Genomic DNA, 26,685 nt, shown 5'->3' with positions numbered 1-26,685 from the left:
CTCCCTCCTGGCCACCTCAGGGTTGTCGTCATTGGTGCTCAGCTCAGGTGGCTCACCCCTCAGCTTGGGTTCACGCTGGTCCCCGCAGGGCACGGCCTCTGAGGCCCCCTCCCTGACCTGCTCAAGGCACAGCAGTTTCCTGGCTCACAGGTCGGATCCATTCTGGGCCTGGGGCAGGGCTGGTTGACAGCCTAGGGGACAGGAGCTGGGCCCAGGTCGCTCATGACACAGCCTTATAGCAGTTCCTGCAGCAGCAAAGAGCTTCCCTCCCCCACTTCCGGCCCTTTGAGAAGTGGCACTGGAGCCTGGCAGCCAGGGATCCCAGGGGAAGAGCCAGCAGCACCCAGAACTCCACCTTGCCCCAGGCTACATGAGCACGGGATGCCCCAGGAGCAGGCCAGAGGGAGGTGGCCTGAGCCTGAGTCTTGGCCTTGAACAGGGGACAGGGGTCTCTGCTGCACCTGTGATGTGCCCTGGAGAGAAAAAGGACTGAGCCCAATATCCAGGGAAGGCCCTGGTTCCCTGCCCACCTGCCCTGGTTCTTCTTACCCAGCCTGATGTCCACAATAAACAGCCCTGCCTGGTCCCGACTGCCTCTCTGTCCAGTCTCTCTTAGATGCTGCCCCTGCCAACCAGCCCTGGGAGAAAGCCATGCCCACCTCCTCTGCCACTGGGCTGCCCTCTGGACCCCCAGCCCCTCCTACAGAGCCAGAGAAGGCCAGCAGGAGGCCTGGACAGGGGGCGCACCACCACCAGTCATTCCTCTGGCGAGAGGATGTACAGGCTGGCTCCTGGGGGCGGGGCCAGGCAGACAGGCTTCCCCCTTGGTGCTCATGGCTGAGCGCCCCTCTCTGGCCAGGAGAAAGCTGCGGAGACTGAGGGTCCCACTATGCACAAGGGCTCACACTCCTTTCACTTCTAGAGGCACTTTTTCTCTGGAACCACAGACACTCAGGTGATGGTTTAGAAAGCAGCACTGGAGAAGACCAAAGCCAGTGGAGCTGTGAACATGCCCACCAGGAGGTGCTGGCCCGCGGCCCGCCCAGGGGCCTGGTCCCTGGCCAGCAGGGCAGTGACCAGCCCCTCGTGTCACAAGGATGTAGTGTCTGGATGCCAATGTTCTGGAGGTGGCAGGGGCCGGCCCTTCGGCCTCTTCCCGGCCCAGTGCCCACTCACTCTGCCCACCCCACTGAGGATGCAAGAATAAGGCTGCGCTGACAGCTCCAAGCTGGCTCTCAGGAGCCGCCCTTGGCACAGGCTCATAGAAACTGGTTCTTTGACTCAAGGAGGCCGCTGTTCTGCAGGTGGTCCTCAGCAGAGCAGTCAGCCAGCCGAGCAGAGACTGACATGCGGCCAGGGCCCAGAAGCCTCCCACTAGCTGCCATGGTCGTGTGGGGAGTGGAGGCTGAGGCTTCACAGGAGGACAAGCAGGAGGCCCTGGGAGGGCAGGAGATGCACACGTGGCCACAGGCCAAGGACCTCGGGCCGCAGGGTCACGGAGCTGCTGGCTCCCTCTTGCTCGGGACGGGACCGTGCAGTAGCTCAAAAGTGTCCTCCACCACCTGCCACAGGCAGTTGTCCAGCGGGAACTCGTTGTCCACCAGGTTGACCAGGAAGTAGTTGTCCTGGATGTGCTGGATGACCTTGCGCGATGGGGACCCCTCCTCATACAGCTTGCCCCACTGCTCCATCCACAGGGCGAAAGCCTCATCCTGCGCACACATGACAGACACACAGATGGGGCCGCAGGCGTGCATACTCCCAGACGCACCAGCAGACACACACGTGTGGACAGGTGCAGACAGTCGGGCACACAGGCAAGGTGAACACCAAGCTGCCCTTGGGGTCAGGGCTCCCTGCTCGGGGCCCCGGGGGCCTCTACCACCACCCAACAGGAACAGACCAGGCCCAGTGCCAGAGCCACATCCCAGCCCGCAGCCCGGGGATAAGCCTGGCAACATGGCGGCAGCAGGCAGGGCACGGCCAGGAAGGCCCAGGGCCCCATCTGCTGCCCAGGTCTCCTGACCCCATACCTTCCAGAACATGAAGCTCACAGGATCCACCACAGTGGGTTGGATGATCTCTCGCCCAGGGAAGATGCCCCAGGTGACGGCGTTGGGCTGTAGCTCGGGGGCGTTGGTGATGTTCTCTCCCTGTGTGGGGGCGGGGCAGGTGGTTGGGGTCAGAGCAAGCATGGGGACAAGACAGCCACAGCAGCCCTCAGTGTCTGGGAACCCAGTGCCGGGGAGCAGAGGCGCAGAGTCCTGCACTCGGTGGTGGACAGCCTCTGCTGCCCTGGAGCCAGCTGAGCAGCTCAGATAGACCTTCCACCCACGTTGGGGATGCCCTGGGTGCTGGCTGAGGTCGGGGAGCTGGGCCTAGATGGCTCCTTGGCGTCCTGCAGCCCTGCAGCCCTCACCAGGGTGGTCCCCTCGCTTGCTTCAGCCTGACCTCCTGAGTCCAGCCTCACCGGCCCTCTCTGCCACCAGGGCCCGAGATTCTCACCCACCCCCATGGCCACGTGTCCCTGCCGGCCCGTCTGAAACAACATGGAGCCGGCTCCGTCTGCTGCTGGGACAGGTTCCCCTGCCTCTGGAGGAAACCCCACTTCCTGCAGGCCCAATGCCTACTTCAGCCTCACTCTGACCCTCAGCAGTGTCCCTGCAGACGGACACCACACACGTGCTGATTCTCTCCTGTGTCCTCTGCTCTTACTCCAGAATGCTCTACTGCCCTGTGCCCTCAACCAGTCAGGCCACAGGCTGAGACAGCAAAATGGTTCTGTAAGAGGTTTTCATGCGGGAGCCGGGCGGTAGCGCAGCGGGTTAAGCGCAGGTGGCGCTAAGCACAAGGACCAGCATGAGGATCCCAGTTCGAGCCCCCAGCTCCCCACCTGCAGGGTGGCGCTAAGCACAAGGACCGGCATGAGGATCCCAGTTCGAGCCCCCAGCTCCCCACCTGCACGGGAGTCGCTTCAGAGGTGGTGAAGCAGATCTGCAGGTGCCTTTCTCTCCTCCTCTCTATCCTCCCCTCCTCTCTCCATTTCTCTCTGTCCTATCCAACAACGACGACATCAACTACAACAACAATAACTACAACAACAATAATAAAAAAAAAAGGCAAGGGCAACAAAAGGGAAGATAAATAAATTTTTAAAAATTACAAAAAAAAAAAAGAGGTTTTCATGCCTGAGGCCCCAGAGGTTCCAGGTTCAATATCCGGCACCACCATTAGCTAGAGCTGAGTGGGGCTCTGGTAAAATTAAAAAGTAAAGGGAGTCAGGCAGTAGTGCAGCGGGTTAAGCATAGGTGGTGAGAAGCTCAAGGACCAGCATAAGGATCCTGGTTAGAGCCCCTGTCTCCCCTCCTGCCTGGGAGTCCCTTAATAAGCGGTGAAGCAGGTCTGCAGGTGTCTATCTTTCTCTCCTCCTCCATCTTCCCCTACTCTCTCCATTTTTCTCTGTCCTAGCTAACAATGATGACATCAATAACAACAATAACTACAACAACAAGGGTAGCAAATGGGAATAAATTTTTAAAAATGTAAAAAGATGAAAAAATTGGGAGCAGAGCAGTAGCACAGCAGGTTAAGCACACATAGTTCAAAGCTCAAGGATCCACATAAGATCCCAGTTTGAGGCCCCAGCTCCCACTTGTGGAGGGGAGGGCGTCACTTCACAGGTAGTGAAGCAGGTCTGCAGGTGTCTGTCTTTCTCTGTCCCTTTCTATCTCCCCTCCCCTCTCAATTTCTCTCTGTCCTATCTCAAAAAAAAAAAAATGGCCACAGGAGCAGTGGATTCATAGAGCAGGCACCAAGCTCCAGCAATAACCCTAGAAGCAATAAATAAATAAATAAATAAATAAAACCAGACCGTGCCAGCCTGGGAGATGGGTGGTACCAGGCTTACGGGGTAGAGTACACACGTCACCACATGTCAGGACACAGGTCTGAGCTCTGGCTAGCAACGTGGGAGCACCTGTAAGCATCGGGGTGGGACTACAGGCGTCTCTCACCCTGTCTCAGCAGAATAAAACAGAGCAGCCCGCCAGGAGTGGAGGAGTTTTTCAGGCACCAAGTCCCAGGGATGACTCATTTCCAAAAAAAAGTCAGGCCACAACACATGACTCCTCCTCCAAGAAGCCTCCTTCACTTCCCCGAGAGGGCCCCACTGGGGTCCCAGGCACGCTTTTCTCAAGTCTAACTGTTCATGCCCACTCCTGTCTCTCCCCAGCTAGGCCAGGAGCTCTGAACCTGGGGCCCGGCTCAGTCTGCACTTCTCCCTTGCACGGCGCCCAGCTGCAGCGAGGACCCAGCGGCGGCTGAGTGGGGAGCGAGTCCCGGGAGCTGGCCCACCTTCACGTCCACTATGTGGTAGTTCACCCGAAGGTCATACTTCTTCAGCACCTGCAGAAGCGCTTCCACGGTCTCTCGGGAGGTGAAGAACTCCAAGTAGGCCTGTGTGAGAGAGATGAGACAAGGGGGCAGACACCCATCACATCACCAATCCCAATTCAGTCACCACCAGACGCCATCTCTGGGGCAAGTTCTGCTGTGCGTGCTGGGAATGTCACACCCTGCCCCCCCGGCCATCTGGGAGAGGTGCCCGGGTGGACATGTACAGCAGGACACATGCACACGGGACTAGTGGCGTCTGCAGGGACGGAGCCAGGAGCTGTGGAGGTGGCTAGTACGGAAACATGAGGAAGGGGGCAGGTGGGAGAGCTTTCTCAGTCTGGACAGGTCTGAGTGACACCTGTCACCCCTCCACAGTCAGGGCAGGGGGTGCGGTGAGCTGAGAAGCTGGAGGTCTGTGAGGGGAGGCACAAGAGAGAGGCTGACACCCTCTCCGCCACCCTCACTAGAGGCTGATCAGCTGTCTGTCTGGGATGAAGCGGGTGGACTTAAAGCCGTTGCCGTGGGCTGGGGAGAGCATCCTGGTTATATAAAATCACTTCCACACCTGAACCGTGACAGCCCAAGAAAAAGAAGTCAAATGGGAGGAGTCACATGGCTTCCGTGTAGGGAGTGCTTCCTATGTGCAAGTAAACTCTTGCTGTGTGCTGTCACGTCTGCTCCCTGGAGCATGATGTGAGACCCCCATTTTACAGACAGGAATGTTGACTCAAGGAGTTGGGTGGCCTGCCCACCCGGATGGAGCTTTCTGCTGGCACCACCAGAAGCCAGAGCTGAGCAAGGTGCTGGTAAAATAAAGACGTGAAAGAAATAAGAGAAGGGACTGGGTGGTGATGCACCTGGTTGAGCAGAGCACACGTTATAATGCCAGAGGACCAGGGTTCGAGCCCCTGCAGGAGGAAAGCTTTGCGAGTGGTAAAGCAGGGCTGCAGGCATCTCTCTGTCTATCTCCCCTCTTCCCTCTTGGTTTCTGGCTGTCTCTATCCAATAAATAAAGATAATAAAAAAATTAAAAATAAAATTAAATCCACTGCCACTCAAAGAAAAGAGAGCCCTGAGAGAGTGTGATTTCTCTGTCCCCAACTTTGGGAGCACTCCAGGTGCTGGCTAGGACAGGGTAGCCGTGGGGGGGGGGCACTGCACCTTCTGGAAGACGTAGCCCCCGCTGGGGCCCCAGCCCACGATGGGGTCAGAGGACGGCTTCCCGTTGATGTTGGGCTGGGAGTTGATGGTGAGGATACCCTGCCGGTTCACCCGCAGCAGCTCCTCCTTGAGCAGACTGGTCTCTGCCGCCAAGGGCTCGTCATTCCAGGGCAGGCAGGTCACCTGGGGGAGAGGCTTGGCTGAGACAGCGGGCAGGTCTCACACCCTGGGCCCCTCCCTCTGGACACTGCTCCTTGATGACCCTTCCGGGCCATATGCCCTCCACCTCAAACAGCTCACTGCACCCCCAGACACAGAGGCCTGAGGTTCAGGGTGAGGGGGGGGGCGTCCCAGCCTGGGGGCCCAAGCCACAGGGAGGCAGGGCAGGCAGGGGGTGACCACAGACACACGCCTGGCAACACTCACTCGGTGGCCCTGCTGGTTTGGCTCTCCTGAGAGGTAGTGGGCGAACACTTCAAAGACACTGGTCTCACTCGCCAGCTCTTCCCCCCACATCTTGAGCAGCTCCTCCCGGGGGGACTTGCTCTTCAGGTAGAAGAGGTAGTAGTCCCTCAGCTCCCCGAAGGCTGGAGAGGAGGAATTGCCCCTGGCAGTGGAGGGGTTGGCTGCTCAGGGCTTAGGGCCGCACACATGGAGACGGCTAGACCAGTGACTAGGGGGTCTTTCCTGTGCACCAAGCCTCCCCATATCCCCTGGGCTCAGCCAGAAGCCCCCCAAATTCTCCTCCTGCCTCCTACCCTGGACTCAGCCAGAAGCCCCCCAGCTCCTCCAGGCTCAGCCAGAAGCTCCCCCCCAGCTCCTCCTCTCCTGGATTCAGCCAGAAGCCCCCCAACTTCTCTCAGACTCAGCCAGAAGCCCCCCAGCTCCTCCTGCCCTGCCTCCTCCAGGCTGGGCCAGAAGCCCCCACCTGCTGCCCTGCCCCCATCTAACGGCCCATCTTCAGGCACTTGCCAGCGGCCGTTGGGGAAGTCATCCCACTCCTGGGTGCGGTAGATGTAGCTCTTTGGACGGGAGGCCCAGAAGATGGGACGCACGTCTTCCTCCCGGCGCTTGGGGTGGGCGCTGACAGCCCAGGGCAGCGGGCGCCTGGCAGGGAGCAGAGGGAGAGAGGGACAGCGTGGCTCTGAGCGCTGAGCTCTCACACAGCAACGCTGGGCTGTGCTTGGAGACTCCACGGAGAGCGAGGGCTCGGTGTGCCTCCGGCCAGGGCTCACACAACCTTCTGGACCCGCGCGGTGGCCAGCGGGGTAGGGCTGCCTTCTTCCGGGACCGCTGACTCTGAGGCCCACCTGCGGCTCACCTGGAAACCAGTCCTGGCCTCACCTGGGGTCCTCGTTCCACATGCCCAGGCGCTTCAGCACCTCTGTGGTGGCCACCTCACGGTTGAGGGTGTAGAAGTGGAGGCCCGGCACCAGGCCGCTCGCCAGGAGCTCCCGGCACAGGCTCACGGCCAGCTCAACGCCGTAGTTGCGGATGGCGGCGTCGTTGTCTTTGATGGGCTCGATCACGTCCTTGATCTTCTGCGGGACCTCCAGCTTGGACAGCTTCACCAGCTGCCTGAGGGAGTGGTACCCCTGTCCGGGACACCAGGGCACCGTGAGTGTCCTCACCCTGCCTGTTCCTCGGCCTGGCCATCCCTACCGGGTCTCCAGGCCAACTGTCTCGTGGTATCGCGTGGCCCAGGAAAGAGATGGTCTTGGGTGGAGCCCTTGCCCTGTGCTGCTTCACCCTCCCTGCAGCTGCCTGGGCAGCTTGACCTGAGCTAGCCCTTCAGCATCATGATGGGTTAACTGATGCCAGGGTGGCCCTCAAACCCAGAGGTGCCCCAAAAGCCTCGCAGGTCACCAGGCTGCCCTAGTAAACCTCAGGAATGTACATGTTCTTGACCCTGCTTCTGAAGTCCTTAGGATGAAACCTGGAGGCCTCCCTTTGAAAAAGACTAGCAAGTGGTCCGGGAGGTGGCGCAGTGGATAAAGCACTGGATTTTCAACCATGAGGTCTTGAGTTCAATCCCTGGCAGCACATGTACCAGAGCAATGTCTGGTTCTTTCCCTCTCTATCTTTCTCATGAATAAATAAATTATTAAAAAAAAAAAAAAGAAGCCCAGTTCGAGCCCCCAGCTCCCCACCTGTGGGGGAGTCACTTCACAGGCGGTGAAGCAGGTCTGTGGGTGTCTTTCTCTCCTCCTCTGTCTTCCCCTCCTCTCTCCATTTCTCTCTGTCCTATCTAACAATGATATCAATAACAATAATAACTACAACAGTAAAACAACAAAGGCAACAAAAGGGAATAAAAAAAAAAAAAAAAAGATTATCGAATGATAGAGATAGGCTGGGGGTGTGGATCTACCTGCCAATGGTCATGTCTAGTGGAGAAACAATTACAGAAGCCAGACCTTCTACCTTCTGTACCCATAAAGAATTTGGGTCCTGGGGGCTGGGTGGTAGCACAGTGGGTTAAGCACACATAGCACAAAGTTCAAGGACCAGCACAAGGATCCTGGTTCGAACCCCTGGTTCCCCACCTGCAGGGGTGACACTTCACAAGCGGTGAAGCAGGCCTGCAGGTGTCTTTTTTTTTTCTCCCCATCTCCCCCTCCTCTCTCAATTTCTCTCTGTTCTATCCAATAAAATGGGAAAAAATGGCCACAAAAGCAGTGGATACATAGTGCTGGCACTAAGCCCCAGTGATAACCCTGGGGGCAAAAAAAAAAAAAAAGAATTTTGGTCCATGTTGGTCCATGTTCCCAGAGGGATAAAGAATAGGGAAGCTTCCAATGGTGAGGTGGAACACAGAACTCTGGTGGCAGGAACTGCATGGAATTGTACCCCTGAGATCTTACAATCCCGTTAATCATTATGAAGTCACTAATCATTCCGTGATTCTGATGACTCAAGACCTTGATTAGCGCCATTCAGTAAGTCAGAATGCTGATATTTCTATTCTACTTTCTTTCTTTCCTTTTTTTGGGGGGGTCACCAAATTGGGATGGCAGGTGAGAAATCTAGTGGCCCTTACAAGGAACTCTGTTGAGAGCTCAGAGTCCCCCAGCCCTCCCGACAGCCTCACCTGGATTGGGAAGATCCCTGGGAGGATGGGGCAGGTGATGCCAATCTCGCTGCAGGCCTTAAGGAAGTGGAAGAACGTGTCAGCCTCGAAGAAGAGCTGGCTGATGACGAAGTCGGCTCCCGCGGACACCTTCTCCCTCAGGTGCCTCAGGTCCTCCTCCAAGCTCCCTGCGTCGGGGTGTCCTTTGGGGTAACCTGCCAACAGGGGCCCAGGAGGGAGAGGCTATCTCCACCTGCCCAGGCGGGTGACGAAGGAGCCAGAGAGCTAGGAACCCACTTTCAGAGGACGGACAGACCCCTGGCAGTGACACCCAGTACCAGGTAACTTCACCCTTCCTCCCAAGAGTGGGCGCAGGCTGCTTCACACTCCCACCCGCACCCGTCTGGCTGGTGTTCCTGGCGACCAGCCAGGCACGCCAGGTCTCACTCCCATGGCCCAGAGACAGTCCACACCAGCAGGACAGCATTCGGGTGATGGCTTGCCTCTAGGCAACAGTTGACAACAGTGTTTGTCTTGTTATTTACTTATTGGGTGGAGACGGAGAGATACTGAGAGGGGAGGGGAGACAAGGAGAGACAGAAACCTACAGCCCTGTTTCACCACTCGTGAACCTTTCCCCCTACAGGTGGGGACCAGGGGCTTGAACCCAGGTGTTTGCACACTGTAATGTAAGCGCTTAACCAGGTGTGCCACTGCCCAGCCCCAACAACAGTTTTTAATTTAGCATTAAGAGCACTCAGTTGCTGAAGAGAGAAGTTAGAAAGCACGTGATAGAGGAAGGAACTGGGGGGGGGGGCGTGGGTAGACAGCCTAATGGTTATGCAAACAGACCCTCGTGTCTGAGGTTCAATCCCCAGCACCACCAGTGCTCTGGTAAAAAAAAAAAAAAAAAAGATGAGGGAGGTGGTTTGCTTGAAGATAAAAAAGAGAGAGAGAGAACAGTAATTAACTCCAACTGCCAGAGGGATAAGGGCTCCCACCACCGTCATCCACTGAGCCGCTTCTGCAGGCAAGCCAAGGTGGGGCTGGGGGCTGTGTGGCAGAATAAACAGCCCCACCTGGGAAGCCTTTCCCTTGAAAACCCGGGTCAGCTGGGGTTCACGTGCCAGGATGTCCAAGAATGGGATCCCAGAGCTGCCTGGAAGGCAGCCCAGAGGTCTGCTCGGCTCCTTATAAGCACCATGGAGCCCAGGCCACGCCCAGCATGGCTGTCTGCTGGGGCAGCACAGCAACATTCAGCTGCAGACAAAGTGCTGGCTTCCCCGGCCTGTGTGGGGCAGGACCCCAGGGCACACAGGGCCAGGCGGGATACCCAGCCGTGGGGAGTCAAGCAGCTGCTGTGACACGATGTGTCTGTTCCTAAGAAAGCCCATGTCAGAGCTGGGTGACACCATGTGATTCTGCAAAAGACCTGCCTGACAGCCTGCGCTCCTAGGTTCAACCCCCAGCACCACAGGCAGCCCGAGCTGAGCAGGGCTCTGCTCTTTCCCTCTGAATCTCTCTCATTAAAAATAAATAAAATCAAATAAAAAACAAAAAGCAACTTCAAGTCATGAAAAATGGGCATCAAGACTGTTGTTCCAGAGTGGGGGTGGGGGGGGTGCTGAGGCTCATTTTTCTCCAGCAGAGAGATCAGAAAACAGAGGCTTCAACAGCTGCAGATCGAGGGCTATAAAGCCTCCGCCACTGACTGTTAAGCTCAGCTGTTTATCAGGCCTCTTCCTACAGTGGCCGCCCGGTGCCTACTCACCCGCTTTCTACGAGCGAGGCCCCAAACCTCGCAGAAGCACCTAGCAAGCTGAGCTCTGTCACCTCCATTGGAGACCACCCAGTGTCCACTGCACATGCCCACGTTCATCGACTGCCTCACAGTCAGAGCTGGCAAAAGCATCTGAACACGTGCGTGTGCTTGCTGACTTTCTTCTTTTCTTTTCTTTCTTCCTTTCTTATTGGACAGAGACAGACAGAAATTGAGAGGTGGGGGGGACAGACATAAAGCCACCCTGCTTCAGCTTTCCCCCGACAGGTGGGGACTAGAGGCTTGAACTCGAGTCCTTGCGCACGTAGTGTGTGCGCTCAACCAGGTGCACCACAACCTGTCCACCTGCTGTTTCTAACTTTACCAGGGCCATGCGCCCCCCCAACTCTGCTGGTCAAAAGAATGCACATGTCCAGGAACCTGCCCCCCAGCCCAGAGTCAACTCCAATAACAAATGACCCCCTTTTTCATTTAGATTGCCTCGATGATCTAAATGATGATCATTACTCCATAATGCCATGTCTACCTCACTGTAAAAATCTGATTTCTCCCCAAACTGCTGAGAACTTCTCATGCCAAATCGTCGGCTGGCCACACTCTGGGGGGGGGCACTCCACCAGGGTCTCCTTTGCCTCCTGCTTAGGGAGTGGGGGGTCAAGCTGCCGGCTGAGTAGTCGGGCTACCGGCTGAAACTAAGCAGGACACACAGAAGCAGGTGGCAGTCACATGTGTGGAGAAGCAGACATACCGGGTCTGCTGGATCGAGGTAGGTAGAGCAAAGGTGTACTGGCCAGGGCTCTGGCCCCAGGCGGAACGAGGGAGGGCTGCATTTCTGCCTGCATCTTGCTCCTTGGTTCTAGAGCCTACTGGGGCCTGATTCTGCTCCCTGTGGCCTTAGGTTCTGAGACCCACTGCCTCCTGGACTGATTCATTCTTTTGACTAGAGCACTACTCAGCTCTGGCTTATGGTAGTGCAGGGGATTGAACCTGGGACTTTGGAGCCTCAGGCAGGAAATTCTCTTTGCAAAATCACTATGCTGTCTACCCCACTAAATCTTAACAGCTGAGGAAATGGCTCAACTGTTAGAGAAGCAAACTTTAGTGCCTAAGGTTCCTGGTTCGATCCCTGGTGCTGCATGTACTGGAGTGGTGCTCTGGCTTGTCTATCTCTGTCTCATGTGACACTCTCTCTCTCTCTCTCACTTGTCTTAAGTAAAATAGAGAGAGAGAGAGAGAGAGGGAGACCACACCCCAGAGCACTCTTACAGCACACAAAACACCAGGGAGCCTCAGGCATGCACTACCCTCGAGCCATGTCTCTGGTCACTGTATCTGGCGTCTAAGTCAACATCCCTCTTTGGTTTTCAAGAAAAAGGATGGGGGGGGGGGGGTCGGGGGAGAGCAGGTGGTGGCAAACCTGGTTGAGCGCACATGTTACAATGCGCAAGCTCCTGGTCCCCACCTGCAAGGGGAAAGATTCACAAGTGCTGCAGCAAGACTGCAGGTGTCTCTCTGTCTCTCTCCCTAGCTCCCTCTTCCCTCTTGATTTCTGACTGTCTCTATCCAATATAAAAAAAAAAAGACTAGAAGTACCTGAAGGCAGAGAACCAAAAATGGCAAGATGAGGAGCTACTCTCTTCCCTGATCCAGCTTTCTAGTCCTTTTTTCCAACTATGACACCATCTCCCCAGACAGTAACTTAGGTCATCTGCATGTTAGCTGTAAGGCTCAGACAAAAACTAGTAAAGTCATGGGCCCCTTGGAATATACCTAAAATAGACCTACTAGCTTTTTTCTAAAACAGAGACCCTAAATCTTTATCTGCAGTATTCTTGTGATTAGGTTCATGATTAGTCAACAATTTGTTCTGCCTTATATCTTAACTCTTTTACAGCCAGCAGGACCCAGATGCTACCATGATGCCAACCTGACTTCTCTGGGCAGACAACCCCACCAATGTGTCCTGGAATCCTGCCTTCCCAGATCCCTGCCCCACTAGGGAAAGAGAGACAGGCTGGGAGTATGGATCCACCTGTCAACGCCCATGTTCAGTGGGGAAGCAATTACAGAAGCCAGACCTTCCACCTTCTGCATCCCACAATGATCCTGGGTCCATAATCCCAGAGGGATAAATAGGAAAGCTATTAGGGGAGGGGATTGGATACAGAGCTCTGGTGGTGGGAATTATATGGAACTGTACCCCTCCTATCCTATGGTCTTGTCAGTACTTCCATTTTATAAATAAATTTAAAAAATGGTAAGGGGAGACAGATGGTCTGAGAAAGCTGTGAAGCAAGGATGGCATGAAGTGTTGCCTGAGTCACCTCTGTACCACCTCTGCCTGGCACAGGCTCAGGGCAGGGTGCACTGGGGGGAGGCCTGGCTGTCTTGCTCCCTCCTCCCGTCCCCACCCACTAGGACACTTCTGCCACTCACCGGCCACACAGATGTCGAAGTAGTCACCAAACTCACTGCGGATGTGCTTTACCAAGTCCACAGCGTAGTTGAAGCCTCCTTCCGCCTCTTCCCACTGGTCACCTAGAGGGTCTGTGGGGTTGGTGGAGGGGTCGGTCAGAGGGTTGCACCTGACCTCGGGTGGCCTTTCTGTACCCAGGACTAAGAATTCCCAGTCCCCTTCCTGGAGGACTACTTGTTAAACAGGGAGGGAAGTCAGTGGCCAACCTGTCCGGCGACTCCCAGCACCAACTTGGGGCCCTGTGGCAGCCGTGCACATGGGCACAGCCCTCACACCTGCACTCCTGTAGCTGACCATTTGAGAGCCTTCCCTGCCCAAGCCTGTGGCACAGCCCTGGAGCTCGTGTCCTGAGAGGACCTTCTCCATCACAGGGGGCAAGTGGGCACGAGGCTAGGAGGCCTCACCCACTGGGTGTCCTCTTTGCATACTCGGGTAGCTGGGTGACAGCAGGGTGGGGAGGTTATCTCGGTCCCAGGATGAATGCCAGAGCTGCGCTCTGATCAAGCCGAGAGTGAGTGCCACCAGGGATCAATGAGGCCTTCATCCAGGGAAGGGGGATTACCGGGTCTGACTGCGTGCCCCGCGGAACTCCTACTCTAGGTCAAGAGGTCAAAGGGTGACTCCATGTAAGTGGGGGGTCACAGAGCTTACTACCTCCCAGCAGGGACAGGGCCCAGAGGCAGATAAGGTCCCTTCTCAGGGACAGGAGAGGCCTTGGCAGAGTGGGGCCCCGGAGAGTGGGGGTGCAGGGCCACACCTCCCCTCAGGGCCAAGATGTTCTTCAGGCCCAGCTGCTTGGCCTTGTGCAGGTGGCCAGTGATGGTCTCCCGGCTCTGCTGACAGCAGGTCATGTGCAGCACGGTCTCCAGGCCACAGTAGTTGACAGCAGTGCTGGCGATGACCATGGAGGAGGTCTCCTTGTCTGAGCCAGGGTCCCCTGCAGGGTGCCAGGTCACATCTATGAAGAGAGGGCCACCTGCCCCCATTCGGTCAAACCTGGAGGGAATTTCCTTCTCAAGAGGGGCCCCTGGGGGCAGGTTACCCTTCACCTCCCCCACCCCGGGGTCAGGAAGACAGAGAAGCTGCAGCTAGAATCATGACGGACCTGTCGGGACCTGTCGGGCCGGAGAGACAGCTCAGGTGGGAAGGCGGCTGCTTTGCCGTGTGTGGGACCCAGGTTTGAGTGCGGGTTCCCTGGGTACTTGGGGTGCTTTGGTGCCGTGAAATAGCTCCCCCGTCTCTCCTTTACTCTCTAGCCAACTAGAAAGTTGGCTCCGAGCAAGGCAGTCTTGCTGGTGGGAAAAAGACAAGGAAGGAAAGGCCCTGCACTCACAGCTTGGTTTTGTTACTTATTAGCTGCGTGATTTCTGGGGGGGGAAAAATCACTTAATCCGAGTGTCAGTTTCCTCAATTCTAAAATGTGCCAAGAACAGAACCTACTTCCTTCTTTCGTGTTTTTTATTTTCCTTTGTTTTTTCTTTCATTATCTCTGTTTATTGGATAGAGACAGTCAGAAATCAAGAGGGAAAGGGACAGAGAAAGGAAGACAGAGAGATACCTGCTTCACCACTCATGAAGCTTTTCCCTGAAGGTGGGAGTCAGGGGCTCAAACCTGGGTCCTTGCATACTGTTAACATGTGTGCTCAACCAGGTGTGCCACCGCCCGGCCCCCAGAACCCACTTTCTAACAAACTCTGAGAACATGAGGCTGGGTAGCTCTTAGCATACCGCCTGGGCAAGGAGCACCCAGGCAGGCCGGGCCGTGCTTATCATCATTACTGTTACTGTGGAGATAAGCCCTGACAGTAACACAAACATCTGTGAGGCAGCACGGGAGCCTCCCCGGGGTTTGCACGTTTATTATCTAGGGCAGACCAAGACTCCTCCATGGTCAAGGGCCCAGGAAACCCCCAGACTATCTTGTTCTGGGGCGGCCGACACTGGTTGCTTTCTCTTCTCCCTCGGTCCCTGAGCAGCAGCCACAGCACGGCAGAGCCAAGCCCACGGTCACACGTGCTGCGGCACTGTGCACTTCAACAGCCCGGGGCCTTCAGGCTGCAAAGTCGTGGAGGGTCACAGGAGAGACACGATCGCTGAGCAGCGTGAAGCTGAGGGGGGACCCACAGTCCCTCAAGTGCTAGATAATCCCGACGGCATCTGCAGATTTCAACAGGCAGAACCCAGATTCCTAACTCGCTGAAAGAGTTTCCAAGTTGCTGCTTGGTGCCTTCCTAAACTTCCTCAGCGTTCACTCCCAAATTCATCCCCCCACCCCCACCACCAAAAAAAGCACCGTGAGAGCATCGGCATTTTATTTTTAACCCAGGGAAGGAGGACTTCCAAGGCCAATCAAGAAGCTACATATCAAAGCCCGTCCTGACTGGGATCTCTCCCGTCCCCTCCGGATGTTTTTCCTCGCAGCCGCAGGGCCGGCAGCTGTTTCTCCCCTACCCGGGCCCCTCCGGGCGGCCGTCATCCTCAGCCTCATGTGGCTCACCTTGAGATGAGATTGACCGCCCCGTGAGCCGTCCGAGGAGGGAAGAATTCTAAGGAGAACCACTTGTCACCAGATCCCATCCTCCGCCTCATCTTCTCCCTGAGTCTCTCGTGCCGCTCAGGGTCCAGCCCCGGTGTGGAGCATCTGGAACTGTCCCTGGAGCTCTCCCCGCCACTGCTGCTGCCCTCTGAGTGGGGCTGGGGGCCTCCAAGCCCTCTGGGTTCGTTCACCATGGCCGAGCTCCTGCTGCATGGGGTTGGGGAGTGGGAGGGGGCGTCAGAGGGCGCGGAGCTCAACACCCTGCAGTAGCAGAGCCAAGTGAGAGACGCGAGAAGACTGTCAGCGGGGGGTGACAGTGGCTCTGCACACCACAGCTGCCTGGCTTTGAGGGAGGCAGCCCCCACCCAACACAGCAGCACGCTCCTTCAGCCACAGCTCCTCAGTGACTGTTACCTGATGGAGGGAGGCACAGAAAAGGTCCTGCTGGCAGCCCCTGAGTCCCACAGTCCCAGGGAGGAGCAGCGGGGGCCAGCCGGGAGGACCTGGGGTTTGGGATAGTCCATCTCTGCTAGCTTAGACCCAGTGTGGGAGGGGAAGAATTGGAGGAATCTCTCTCAGTGGCTGTATCCAACTGGGGACTGGGCGGAGCTGTGACAAGGAAAGGGCCGAGCCAGAGCCTGAGCCAGAGCTGGGGCCAGCACTAGGGGCGGGGGCAAAGCTTCCTCTCCCTGCTGTGGCTCTGGGTCGGTGAGAGAAGGAAGTTTGGGGTCTGAGACCGCAGGGGATGGCAGGAGGCCAACAGCTGTCAGGGTCACGGCATGACTCACCAAACGTGTAGCTTGGCCTGCCGCTGTCTGCATCATCTCCCGGGATGCCAGGCAGTTTGTGTACTGGAGGGGCGGGTGATGGAGCATGCAGACTGCTCCCCAGAAGACCATGTCATGGAGTGAGAACTCGACACGGGTTGGGCTCCAAAAATAGTAAGCCCCAAGTTCAGCCAACTCTGCACAAAGGCTATCCCATCTGTGCCCGCCTTCCAGGGTGTGCTGTTTACACAACCACTGAAGTCAACTCGTGACGGCACAACCACACCAAGGGAAAGCCCTGATCCCCGGCAACCACAGATGGGTCAACAGAGGGCAGAAACCAGTGCCACTTGGTTGTCTGGTGGCGAAGATACTTTTTTATTATTTTTATTTATTTATTGGATAGAGACAGCCAGAAATTGAGAGGGAAAGGGAGAAATAGAGAAGAAGAGAGGCAGAGAGACACCTGCAGCCCTGCTTCACCACTTGCAAAGCTTTTCCCCTGCAGGTGGAAAAGGGCTTGAACCTGGGTCCTTGTACATTGTAATGTGTGCTCTCAACCAGGTGCACCACCACCCAGTCCCCGGGAAAATAAATACTTAAAAACAAACAAAACAAAACAAAAAACCAAACAAACAACAACAAACATCACAAAGCTTCCTCTTGCACAATGAAGTGCAAACACACCGACATCTGCAGACAAGGGGCACTGAAGGAACAGACAGGCCACAGTTATCACTGCCACGGGCTGTCTCCCGGGGAGCCGGTATCCTTGGCCACTCTGGTGTCCTAAACAAGCACAGGAAACAAGCGACTCTTCTGCTCTGCCCTGAGACACAGTGTACAGGATACACCGTGGTGCATCCAAAGTGGAGGAGAAAAAAAATGCCAAGGCCCCCCGCCCCCCAGCCATCTGATGGCCATCTTGATCCAGACTTTTCTAAAACACCAGTTTCTCAGGGGTGGAGGGAGTGGCCATCAGACTTGAGAAAGGTGGTCATGCTGAGGGTGGTGATACAACTTCCCTACTTGTGGAGGTGGCTGCCTCCTAGTTTGCCGCCACATTGAACGCGCCCAAGAGAAGGAGCCAGAGCTATTTGCTCTTCCATCTGCCAAAAGTTCTGCAAACAGCTCAACGGGCAGAGTGTGACAGACACTTGCACATCGCAGGTTCAACCCCCAGCACTGGAGGTACCTGAGTGAGTGGCACTCTGGCTTTTGCTCCCCCCTTTGCCCACGTGAACCTCTCCGGTAGGTAGGAAGTGAAATAAACCTTATTACAGAAATGTGTTCCACATTCCTGTAAAGTGCCAGTCTTAAAGTCCTTCCTTGTGCCACGACTTACTCAAGTGAGATGGACTCCCAGAGCGCCATGGAATGTAACTGGAGCTTCACCGGCTCTCTCCTTTCCCTCTTTCCCTTCTCCCTAATTTCCTGAAAGCAAGGTGCGGACACCCGCTGTGGTCTCCCCAGGGGCAGGTGCCCCGAGCAGCCCATCCTCCCCGAGCGCCAACCGGGGTTCCAACGGGCTCAGGCCCCATTCTCAAAACAGCGCTGGGGGGCTCAGTGGGCGCTTACTTAGTCCGTGCCAGGCGGCGAGCAGGTGGGGGCATTGAGCCCCCCATTGTCCCGGGGGTCCAGGGGCCTGTGTGCAGCCAGACCCGGGTCTCAGGTGTGGCCAGGGTGCGGGAGGGGGCTGTGTCGCCACCCCCCATTCCCCGGACCCCCTCATCTCTGACGCCCACCCCCTCCCCAACATGCACCCAGGCTACAGTGATGAGTCTTGGCTGCAGGGCTGGGGGCGGCGAGGGGCGGCAGGCTGTGGGGTGACACCTGTCCCGGGGGTGGCCGCCCTCCCACCTGGGAGGCTCGCTGGCCTCCAGCGCTCCTCGCCCCCGAGCGAGTCCCCGTCCCCCAGAGGGGCTCCCAGCCCTTCGCCCTTGGAGACCTCGCCATCACTCACCCTCGCGTCCCAGGCGACTCAGCGCGCGATGCCCCCACCAGCAGGAGCAGCGTGTCCGCCCGGGAGCCGCGGGGAAGGGGGCGGGGCGCGGGCGTCGGGTTGCTAAGGGAGGCGGGGCGGCCGGGAGGAAGCAGCCGGCGGCCAGACCGGAAGTCCCGCCGCCAAGATGGCGGCGCCCAGCCGTCCAGTGGGAAGCCGGCCGGCCCTCCTCCGTCATGTGACGCGAGCCCTCGCCCCACCCGGTCCGCAGCCACTCCGGGTCTGCCTTCCCAAGCTCCAGAGATTCACGTGATCCTCCCGGGGCCAGTCACGTGAGGCGCGGATCTCGGATGGGAGGGGGCGGGCCGAGGGGTCCCGAGTAAGAGCAGTGCGGGAGGAAGATGGCGGGGTGCAGGGGGTCTCCGTGCTGCTGCTGCCGGTGGTGCTGCTGCTGCGGGGAGCGTGAGACCCGCACCCCCGAGGAGCTGGTGAGCAGCCGGGGCGCAAGGCGGTTGCTAGGGACTGCGGGGGGCGTTGCCGGGGGCGGGGCGCGGCGCGGGGCTCGCAGGTGGGCGGGGGCGCTGCACCTGCTGGGCGGGTCGCGCCGCGGCCCGGGGGCTCGGGGGCTCGGGGGCTCGGGGGCTCGGGGTCTCTGGGGCGGCTCCTCCCGTGCGGTTGTCCCTCCGTTACCGTCTGAAAGGAGTCGTGCAGGAAGCCGGGCTTTTCAGAACGAGACCCTTTATTCTGGCTGAGTTTGCGGCAGTCTTCCAAGCTCGCCCTGCCCCACATCCTTTCTGGGTCACTAACCATTAAGCTTTCCCTGCAAAGCACCCTGGGGAAACTCGGCCGGCTGCGTCTCAGAACTGACAGGTCTCCGCTGATGACAGATTTGGCACTTTAGAGGATGGAGCCTGATTTCCCCCCAACCCCTCTCTTAGACTGGGGAGTGGGCGTGCTTGCGGTGTCCTGAACGCTAGATTAGTTATTTGGAGGATGTAGCAATGGAAATGAAGAGCTCCAGGGGCTGGGTGATGGCGCACCTGGTTGAGCGCACATGCTACAGAGCACAAGGACCCGGGTCCGAGCCCCCGCCCCCCACCTGCAGGGGGAAAGCTTTGCTGGTGTTCAATCCTTATTGCAGGTGTCTCTCTTCCTCTCTGTCTCCCCCTTCCCTCTCAATTTCTGGCTCTCTATCCAATAAATAAATAAAAATAATTTTTAAAAACTTTAGAAAAAGCCCAAAGCCCTACTTGCTGTGTCACCTCCCGGGCTGCCATAGCAGTTATTAATCAGTGATGTATTGAAATGAAAAATAAATGAAGAGCCGAGCTGCGTGACTGTAGGGCCTCACCCACATCTCCCTTTACCCCCCAAGTTTTTTCCCCTTTCTTTTCCCCCTTCCTTCCACCTTGTTGCCACTTGGTACTAAAGGCTTCAGCTGATTAGAAACTTATTTCAGGAAGTGCTTCTGCCTCTTTTCATTTTTAGCCATTAAGAGAGTGTTCCTTCTGTGGATCTGTTTTTCTAGACTATCCTTGGAGAAACACAGGAAGAGGAGGATGAGATCCTTCCAAGGAAAGACTATGAGGTGAGGTTTTTTTTTTTTTTTTTTGGGGTGGTGTTGTTTGGTTGTTTGTTTTGTTTTTAATATATACTGGTTTGGGTAACAAAATTGGTGATTCACTCCAGGCCCAATGCATTGCAATTCTGACCAACTCCAGAGAGAAGGCTGGTAAGAGATAACTTTTGAGAAGATACAGCTGGGAAAGGGGGTGTACACTAAGCCTTTTTCTCACCTCAACTCCAGATGAGATCTGCATATCTCAACCTGGGTACTGTATGTATTGCTATTGAGCAGTTTGCTCTTAAAAGTTAAAGAAACTCAGTCAAAGCCACTGATGTGTGTCTTTCAGGAGAATTTACTTTTCAGGTTTTTTTTTTTTTTAACTGCACCAAGGCCTCCTGAATGTGTGATTCCACAGCTCCCAATTCACCTCTTTAATTATTTGAGAGGGAAGGACATAGAGTGGAGAGATACCACAGCACTGCTCCACAAACCTTTGTGCCATAGTACTCCCACATGATGCCAGGCTTCAGACCCAGGTTCTTGAGCATGCTAAGGTGTTTACCAGGGTTGGCTATCTGCCGGCCTATGTGGCATAATTTGTTTGATCTGATTTTTCTACATGCTCAACTGTGGAGTAAGGACCATCCTTTCTTGTTAATTGCTTTCTTGGGATTAATGCTTCTTAGAAATCAAATTTATCATATAAGTGTTTACCCCCCCCCTTTTAAAATGTCACATAGGCTTAAAAATTTTAGTCTTTTAGGACAATGATATACGTTACAAGATTTCTTTTTAATATTTCTATTGCTGTAAAATTTAGTCTGTTAAAGTTTTTAGCATAGCATGGAGTTGTTTTTTTTTTTTGTTTGTTTGTTTTTTGAGAGAGATTGCAGAAAGAAACACCAGAGCACTGCTCAGCTCTGGCTTATGGTGGTGTGGGATTGAACCTGGGACTTCAGACCCTCTTATCAATATTTTTAAGCAAATACAAAAATGGACAGAATACTGTGTTGAGGGACTCAACAGCTGGCGGTAGTACAGCGGGTTAAGCGCACGTGGTGCAAAGCGCAAGGACCGGTGTAAGGATCCAGTTTGAGTACCCGGCTTCCCACCTGCAGGGGAGTCGTTTCACAGATGGTAAAGCAGGTCTGCAGGTGTCTGTCTTTCTTTCTTCTTCCTTTCTTCTTCCCTTTCTGTCTTCCCCTCCTCTCTCCATTTCTCTGTTCTGTCCAACAACGAAGACATCAATAACTACAATAAAAATGGCAACAAAAGGGAAAATAAATAAATATAAAAATTTTTTTAAAAAGAATACTATGTTGAAGTCCCCCCCTGCTTATCACACAGATGTCTAGCCTTGGTATGTATGTATGTATGTATTTATTTATTTATTTATTTTATTGCCACCAGGGCTGGCGCTATGAATCCATCACTTCTGGTGACCATTTTTTCTCCCTTTTCTATATTATTTGATAAGAGAGAGAGAAATTGAGAGGGGATGGGGAGGTTTGATTCACCACTTACTTGTGAAACTTCTTTCCTGTAGGCGGGGGTCAGGGTGCACCACCATCTGGGTACCCTAACTTGTTATTTTGTTAGTTTGAAATACATTCAATTTTTTATAGCAAAGTATCACTAATTATCAATCACTCTTTCTGCTGAGCTCTGATTTATGGTGCTACTAGACATTGAACCTGAGGCATGGGAACCTCAAGCATGAAAGCTCTTTGCGTAGCCGGTATTCTTTCTCCCTGGCCTATGATGGTTTTGTTTTGTTTTAAGTTTTATTTTATTTCATAAAAGAGAGCTAGAATATCACTCTGGCACCTGTGATGTCAAGTATAAGCTTGGCGACATCTTGTTTGTCAGTCCAGAATTCTGCCCCTGTGGGGCCTCCCGGGCTGCAACCTTGTTTCCCTCTGCTCCTGTCCCCTTCACGCTCCCTGTGTTATTATGGAGGAAGTTCTTCATGTGATGTGATGTCACCCACTAGTGATGCAAATGCATCTCTCCAGATAAGAACTTTATTTTTAAAGAAGTATGACACAGGGGCAAGGAGATAGGTCATGGCATAGGGAATGGACTTTCCCCTATGCACATCCCAGGGTTGAACCCCAGCATCACATGGGAGGTGCTCTGGCCCTAGAGGAAGGACAGTTGTGGTGTGTCTGTCTGTCTCCATCTGAATGCAGAAAGGCCTGGAGCTGTAAACTGCACACATATACCCCCCGCAGTTATTTTCATACCAGATAAATGAACAATTCCACTACATCAGATATAGTGTTCTCATTTTTTAATTGTCATGTACATATTTTTCAGATATTTCTTATGTATCTCATATGAGATAGTTTCAAGAGGTAGAGAGGGGGAGAGAGAGAGACTGAGATTGCGACTAGGGGAGAGAGCAAGGAACCAAACCGCAACTTGAGTACCCCTCACTGGAGGAGCCTGAGCACACAAGCTTTGTGACCCACCAGCGGTACTGTCTCTCCAGCTGCCAGGTGGACCTTTTTTAGTAGCTCACTTGGGTTAAGCCCTACAGGAGGTTCTCATGCTGGAGTTGGTTGATACATCTTTTCAATCTCATTTAATCTGTACTTCCTTTTCTTTCCTTCATTTACTTTTTTTGTCCTTGCAATTTACTTGACAAGATAATCTCAGAACTTCCAAATGAGCTGATCAGACCACCCTGGTACAGTTTATTGTGTCATTCTGATGAGGTGGGTCTTAGTGGGTCAAAAATGCAAACTCCACTGGCATATTTTCTCCTATCTCTTAAATATTTGTTTTCTTGTACACAGTTGAGAGTTTTGCAGGAATCTGAGTAAGACACTCCATATTGTACTGTGAGCTGTTTTTCAGTCCTACCCACCTAGGTGCCATTTTGCTAATAACCACAAGTAGCAGCCCTGCAGGACACCTGTGAAAATTCCATTAAAAAAAATTATTAGCTGCCTGCCCCCAACTCAAAGAGCAATGTATATAGCAGAAATAAAAGGAGTTTAGTCATGCCAGAGTAGCAATATCTGACTTTAATAATATCACAGTCAGTCCACTAGCGCATAATTAATGTCAAACTGTCAACCTATTAGTAATAAAAATTAAAAAGAACATTGCCCCAATGTTGCAGTTATTTCTAAATGCCATTTAAAAACACTTTCCCCACAGAAAACCATTTCCATTGTCTTTTGGTCCTAGGCGACTGCTGGTCAACATTACTCCCGCCCGCCTCCCCCCACCAGAGCACTGCGCAGCTTTAGCTGATGGTGGTACAGGGAATTGAACCTGGGACTTTGGAGCCCCAAGCATGAGATTCTTTTTGCATAACCATTATGCTATCTACCCCCACTCTACTATCTTTAAATTTCTCTGATTGGGACATTTAAGAATATTGGAGCCTTGCTGTGGAGAGGTCCTTGCCATGCACTCTGTTGGTTTGTGCCTTCTTAACTCTCACGCCCTCTTGCAGAGTTTGGATTACGACCGCTGTGTCAATGACCCTTACCTGGAGGTTCTGGAGACCATGGACAAGAAGGTAAGGCCCTTCTCCATCTTCTGGGACTGACTAGGCCTTCACATAGTTTCTTTTCTCCTGTTCTGATGCTCTGGCATGTTGCCCCTTGGCCTCTTCACCCCTTTTGTGAGACACTGGCATCTACCCCTCAGCCCTTCCTCCTGCCACCCAAGTATCCAGTGTCGGAGCACCTGCCCCACCCCTCAGAGTAGGCTTCTTTCCCATGTAATTTTTGTTTTTTAAGTTTTTCTTTCTGTTTTTAAATTCACTTCTTATTGGATAGAGACAGAAACTGAGAGAAGAAGGGGAGATAGGAAGGGAGAAAGACACCTGCAGACCTGCTTCACCACTCATGAAGCTTTCCCACTGCAGGTGGGGGCCAGGGGCTTGAACCTGTGTCCTTGTGTACTTTACTGTGAGCACTTAATCAGGTGCACCACCACCTGGCCCCCTTTCTTACATTGTAAAGCACCCACTTTACCAGACTCATATATATATATATATATATATATATATATATATATATATATATATAATTTACTTTAATGAGACACAGAGATAAAGCTGGAGAGAGACAGACAGACACAGACCAGATTAGAGCACTGCTCATCTCTGGCTTATGGTGGTGCTGGAGACTGAACCTGGAACCTCAGAAGCCCAGGCATGAAAGTCTTTTGCAGAATCATTATGATGTCTCCAGACTCCATGTTTGCTGCCCACATGGGATATAGCCCTTTCTCTTGCTGACATAGCCTTACAACAAACTAAATCATTCTTATCCTGTTCGAACAGGGAGGCCACAAGTATGAGGCGGTGAAGTGGATCATGGTGTTTGCCACTGGAGTATGCACTGGGCTGGTGAGCAGACAGGCCACGGGGCCATGGTGGGCAGAGAGTGGGGGTGGCCGTGAGAAGGGCAGGTTGGCAGACAGGTTGGCATCAGAGCAGAGATGACCTCTTTCTCTTTTCCCAGTTAATAACCCTAGTGTGGCTTTATACACTTCTCTCCTCTTACTTAGTGGAGGTGAGCCATAGGCCCTGCTGGTCCTCTTTCAAGCACCGCCAGCCCTGGTCAGGACCCACATCCTCTCGTGTGGTACAGTCCCGCCACGTAGGTGGTGTAGAGGGTGCTGGAGTCACTCCGTAGGGAAAAGGCTGAGTCTGGGAGGAGAACCGTGAGCAGCTAGCCCATCAGCACAGAGCACCAGCCGACGGGACGCCTGCAGGGCCTGTGCAGAGTGAGGAGCCTGTATCACAGGAAGCCCACTCCTGGACTGCAGGGCCTGTGCAGGGTGAGGAGCCTGTATCACAGGAAGCCCACTCCTGGGCTGCAGGGCCTGTGCAGGGTGAGGAGCCTGTGTCACAGGAAGCCTACTCCTGGGCCGCAGGCCCTGTGCAGGGTGAGGAGCCTGTGTCACAGGAAGCCCACTCCTGGGCTGCAGGGCCTGTGCAGGGTGAGGAGCCTGTATCACAGGAAGCCCACTCCTGGGCCGCAGGGCCTGTGCAGGGTGAGGAGCCTGTATCACAGGAAGCCCACTCCTGGGCCGCAGGGCCTGTGCAGGGCGAGGAGCCTATATCACACACAAAAAGTCTGATGCTGTGCTTCCTCTCACAGGTGGGTCTCTTTGTGGACTTCTTTGTGCGCCTCTTCACCCAGCTCAAGTTTGGAGTGGTCCAGACCTATATCCTTTTCATGGTTGTGCCATTCTGGAACCACTGGTGCTGACTTTGCTTTCTTGTCTAGAAACAAGTCACACATTGGACATGATGTTCAGAGGGCCACTTATTAGCCATTCAACTTGGAAGTCTACACAAGCATTCACATTTGACCTTGCTACAAAGATGCCCGGTTCCGTGATCAGCCTCTAGGCTCACTGTTGTGACATTCAATTCAGAATGCCTGCGGGGTGTGTGTGCACCATGAAAACGCTCTGCCCAGGCTTGCGGGGAGGAGGAGAGGGCCAAAGAAGTCACGACAGTTCTGGACAGCAGGCAAGAGGAGTTGTCCTGCTAGGCATCAGCACTGACGTGGTTTAAGGCTTAGTGCTTGAGGGAGTCGGGTGGTAGCGCAGCAGGTTAAGCACATGTGGCGCAAAGCACAAGGACCGGCGAAAGGATCCCAGTTTGAGCCCCCGCATCCCCACCTGCAGGGGAGTCGCTTCACAGGCAGTGAAGCAGGTCTGCAGGTGTCTGTCTGTCTCTTCCCCTCTGTCTTCCCCTCCTCTCTCCATTTCTCTCTGTCCTATCCAACAACAACGACATCAGCAACAACAGCAATAAAACAACAAGGGCAACAAAAGGGAATAAATAAAATTTAAAAATAAGGCAGTACTTGAAGTGGGGTCATGTGAGCACCTGCAGTCAAATAAATGAAGAGCAATAGGGAGGCAGGAAGTGGTCTGTAGAAGGAAGATGGAAGGAATGAAGGAGGAAGGAGTGGAGTGTTGACTGAAAGGCAACGGGACACTGGTTGCCTTTGCAGTGCTGTGCACACGTGAACATATGTGCTAATGTGTGGCACTGCTCTGTACTAGAAGTTAGTTCCAAGTGAAATGAAAATGTGGTCAGGCCAAACTGAACTTCCAGGCGGGGTAGGTAGCATAATGGTAATACAAGGAGACGCTCACACCTGAGGTTCTAACAGGTTCAGACACACCCCCCCCACACACACACACATACCATAAACCAGAGCTGAGCAGAGCTTTGAGAAAAATAAGAAAAACAAACAAACCTCAAAATTTTCAAGGCTATACAATAGCAGAAAAAAAAACAGGAAAATTATTCCTTAAAACTTCAGAAAGTACAAAATGAAGTAGAAAGGTTGTTTGTTTAATTCAAAAAGCAAACACCTTCAGCAAAGCATAAAATAAAAGAAGTTCTTGGCCTCAATTATTTCCTGTGTGCATTTAAGAGGTCATTGGGGGGCCAGGTGGTGACGTAGCAGGTTAAGCACACATAGTACGAAGTGTAAGGACCTGCACAGGGATCCCAGTTCGAGCCCCTGGCTCCTCACCTGCAGGGGGGACGTTTGACAAGTGGTAAAGCAGGTCTGCAGGCGTCTCTCCCTCTCCATCTCCCCCTCCTTCTCAGTTTCTCTCTGTCCTGCCCAATAAAGTGGAAGAAATACCCTCTAAGAGCAGTGGATTGGTAGTGTAGGCACTAAGCCCAGTGATAAGTCTGGAGGCAAATAATAATAAAGTACAAAAAAAAAGTGATCAGAATCCAAAAACTAGGAATCAGCACATTTGAATAAGAAAAATGTCCCTGCTGTCGAGACATTAATGTTTGTATTTATTTATTTTAAACTAGTTAGGAGCATACATGACATGATGCTGATGTTTTTAAAACTAGGTCTGGGCTGGTAGTACGGTTGTTGGGGTTCTTTTTTTTTATTTTGTAATATTTGAATTAGTTCCTAATTGTTTTAATGATTTCCAGTGTACAAGTCATTGAGACCATTTAAAAAACCTATCTACA

General features: G+C 53.9%; 2 protein-coding genes across 14 annotated transcripts in view; one reads left to right on the top strand and one right to left on the bottom strand.

Annotated features, from left to right (window-relative positions):
- Positions 1-910: 910 nt before the first annotated feature.
- Positions 911-18,254, bottom strand: MTHFR (methylenetetrahydrofolate reductase). 11 transcript variants are annotated; one of them, XM_060184259.1, is made up of 14 exons: positions 18,149-18,221; positions 17,531-17,619; positions 15,380-15,625; positions 13,640-13,878; positions 12,843-12,953; positions 11,824-11,868; positions 8,648-8,841; positions 6,901-7,151; positions 6,529-6,663; positions 5,983-6,163; positions 5,557-5,739; positions 4,354-4,455; positions 2,034-2,153; positions 911-1,712 (listed from the first exon to the last, which is right to left on the bottom strand). In XM_060184259.1, exons 2-14 carry the CDS (start codon positions 17,557-17,559, stop codon positions 1,494-1,496), a joined length of 2,055 nt encoding a protein of 684 aa, XP_060040242.1. In that variant the 5' UTR covers positions 17,560-17,619; positions 18,149-18,221; the 3' UTR covers positions 911-1,493. The 11 variants fall into 11 exon arrangements, with proteins under 11 accessions (XP_060040242.1, XP_060040239.1, XP_060040246.1 ...); XM_060184256.1 differs by lacking the exon at positions 18,149-18,221 and adding an exon at positions 15,833-17,014 and having other exon boundaries at positions 17,531-17,826; XM_060184263.1 differs by lacking the exon at positions 17,531-17,619 and having other exon boundaries at positions 18,149-18,254.
- A 111-nt stretch (positions 18,255-18,365) lies between these two features.
- Positions 18,366-26,685, top strand: part of CLCN6 (chloride voltage-gated channel 6) — a 29,599-nt gene continuing 21,279 nt past the window's right edge. For 2 of the 3 annotated variants that reach the window (XM_016192530.2, XM_016192532.2), the window contains exons 1-5: positions 18,366-18,615; positions 19,656-19,715; positions 23,164-23,229; positions 24,001-24,066; positions 24,824-24,890. In XM_016192530.2, the coding sequence (XP_016048016.1) occupies positions 18,529-18,615; positions 19,656-19,715; positions 23,164-23,229; positions 24,001-24,066; positions 24,824-24,890 (346 nt within the window). In that variant the 5' untranslated portion in view covers positions 18,366-18,528. Of the gene's footprint in view, positions 18,616-19,655; positions 19,716-19,816; positions 19,860-23,163; positions 23,230-24,000; positions 24,067-24,823; positions 24,891-26,685 lie in introns of all 3 variants that reach the window. The other variant, XM_060184253.1, reaches the window with a different exon arrangement.

This window comes from Erinaceus europaeus, unplaced genomic scaffold (assembly GCF_950295315.1).
Source record: "Erinaceus europaeus unplaced genomic scaffold, mEriEur2.1 scaffold_616, whole genome shotgun sequence".
Lineage (NCBI taxonomy): Eukaryota > Metazoa > Chordata > Mammalia > Eulipotyphla > Erinaceidae > Erinaceus > Erinaceus europaeus.
This window is presented reverse-complemented; position numbering and strand designations above follow the sequence as displayed.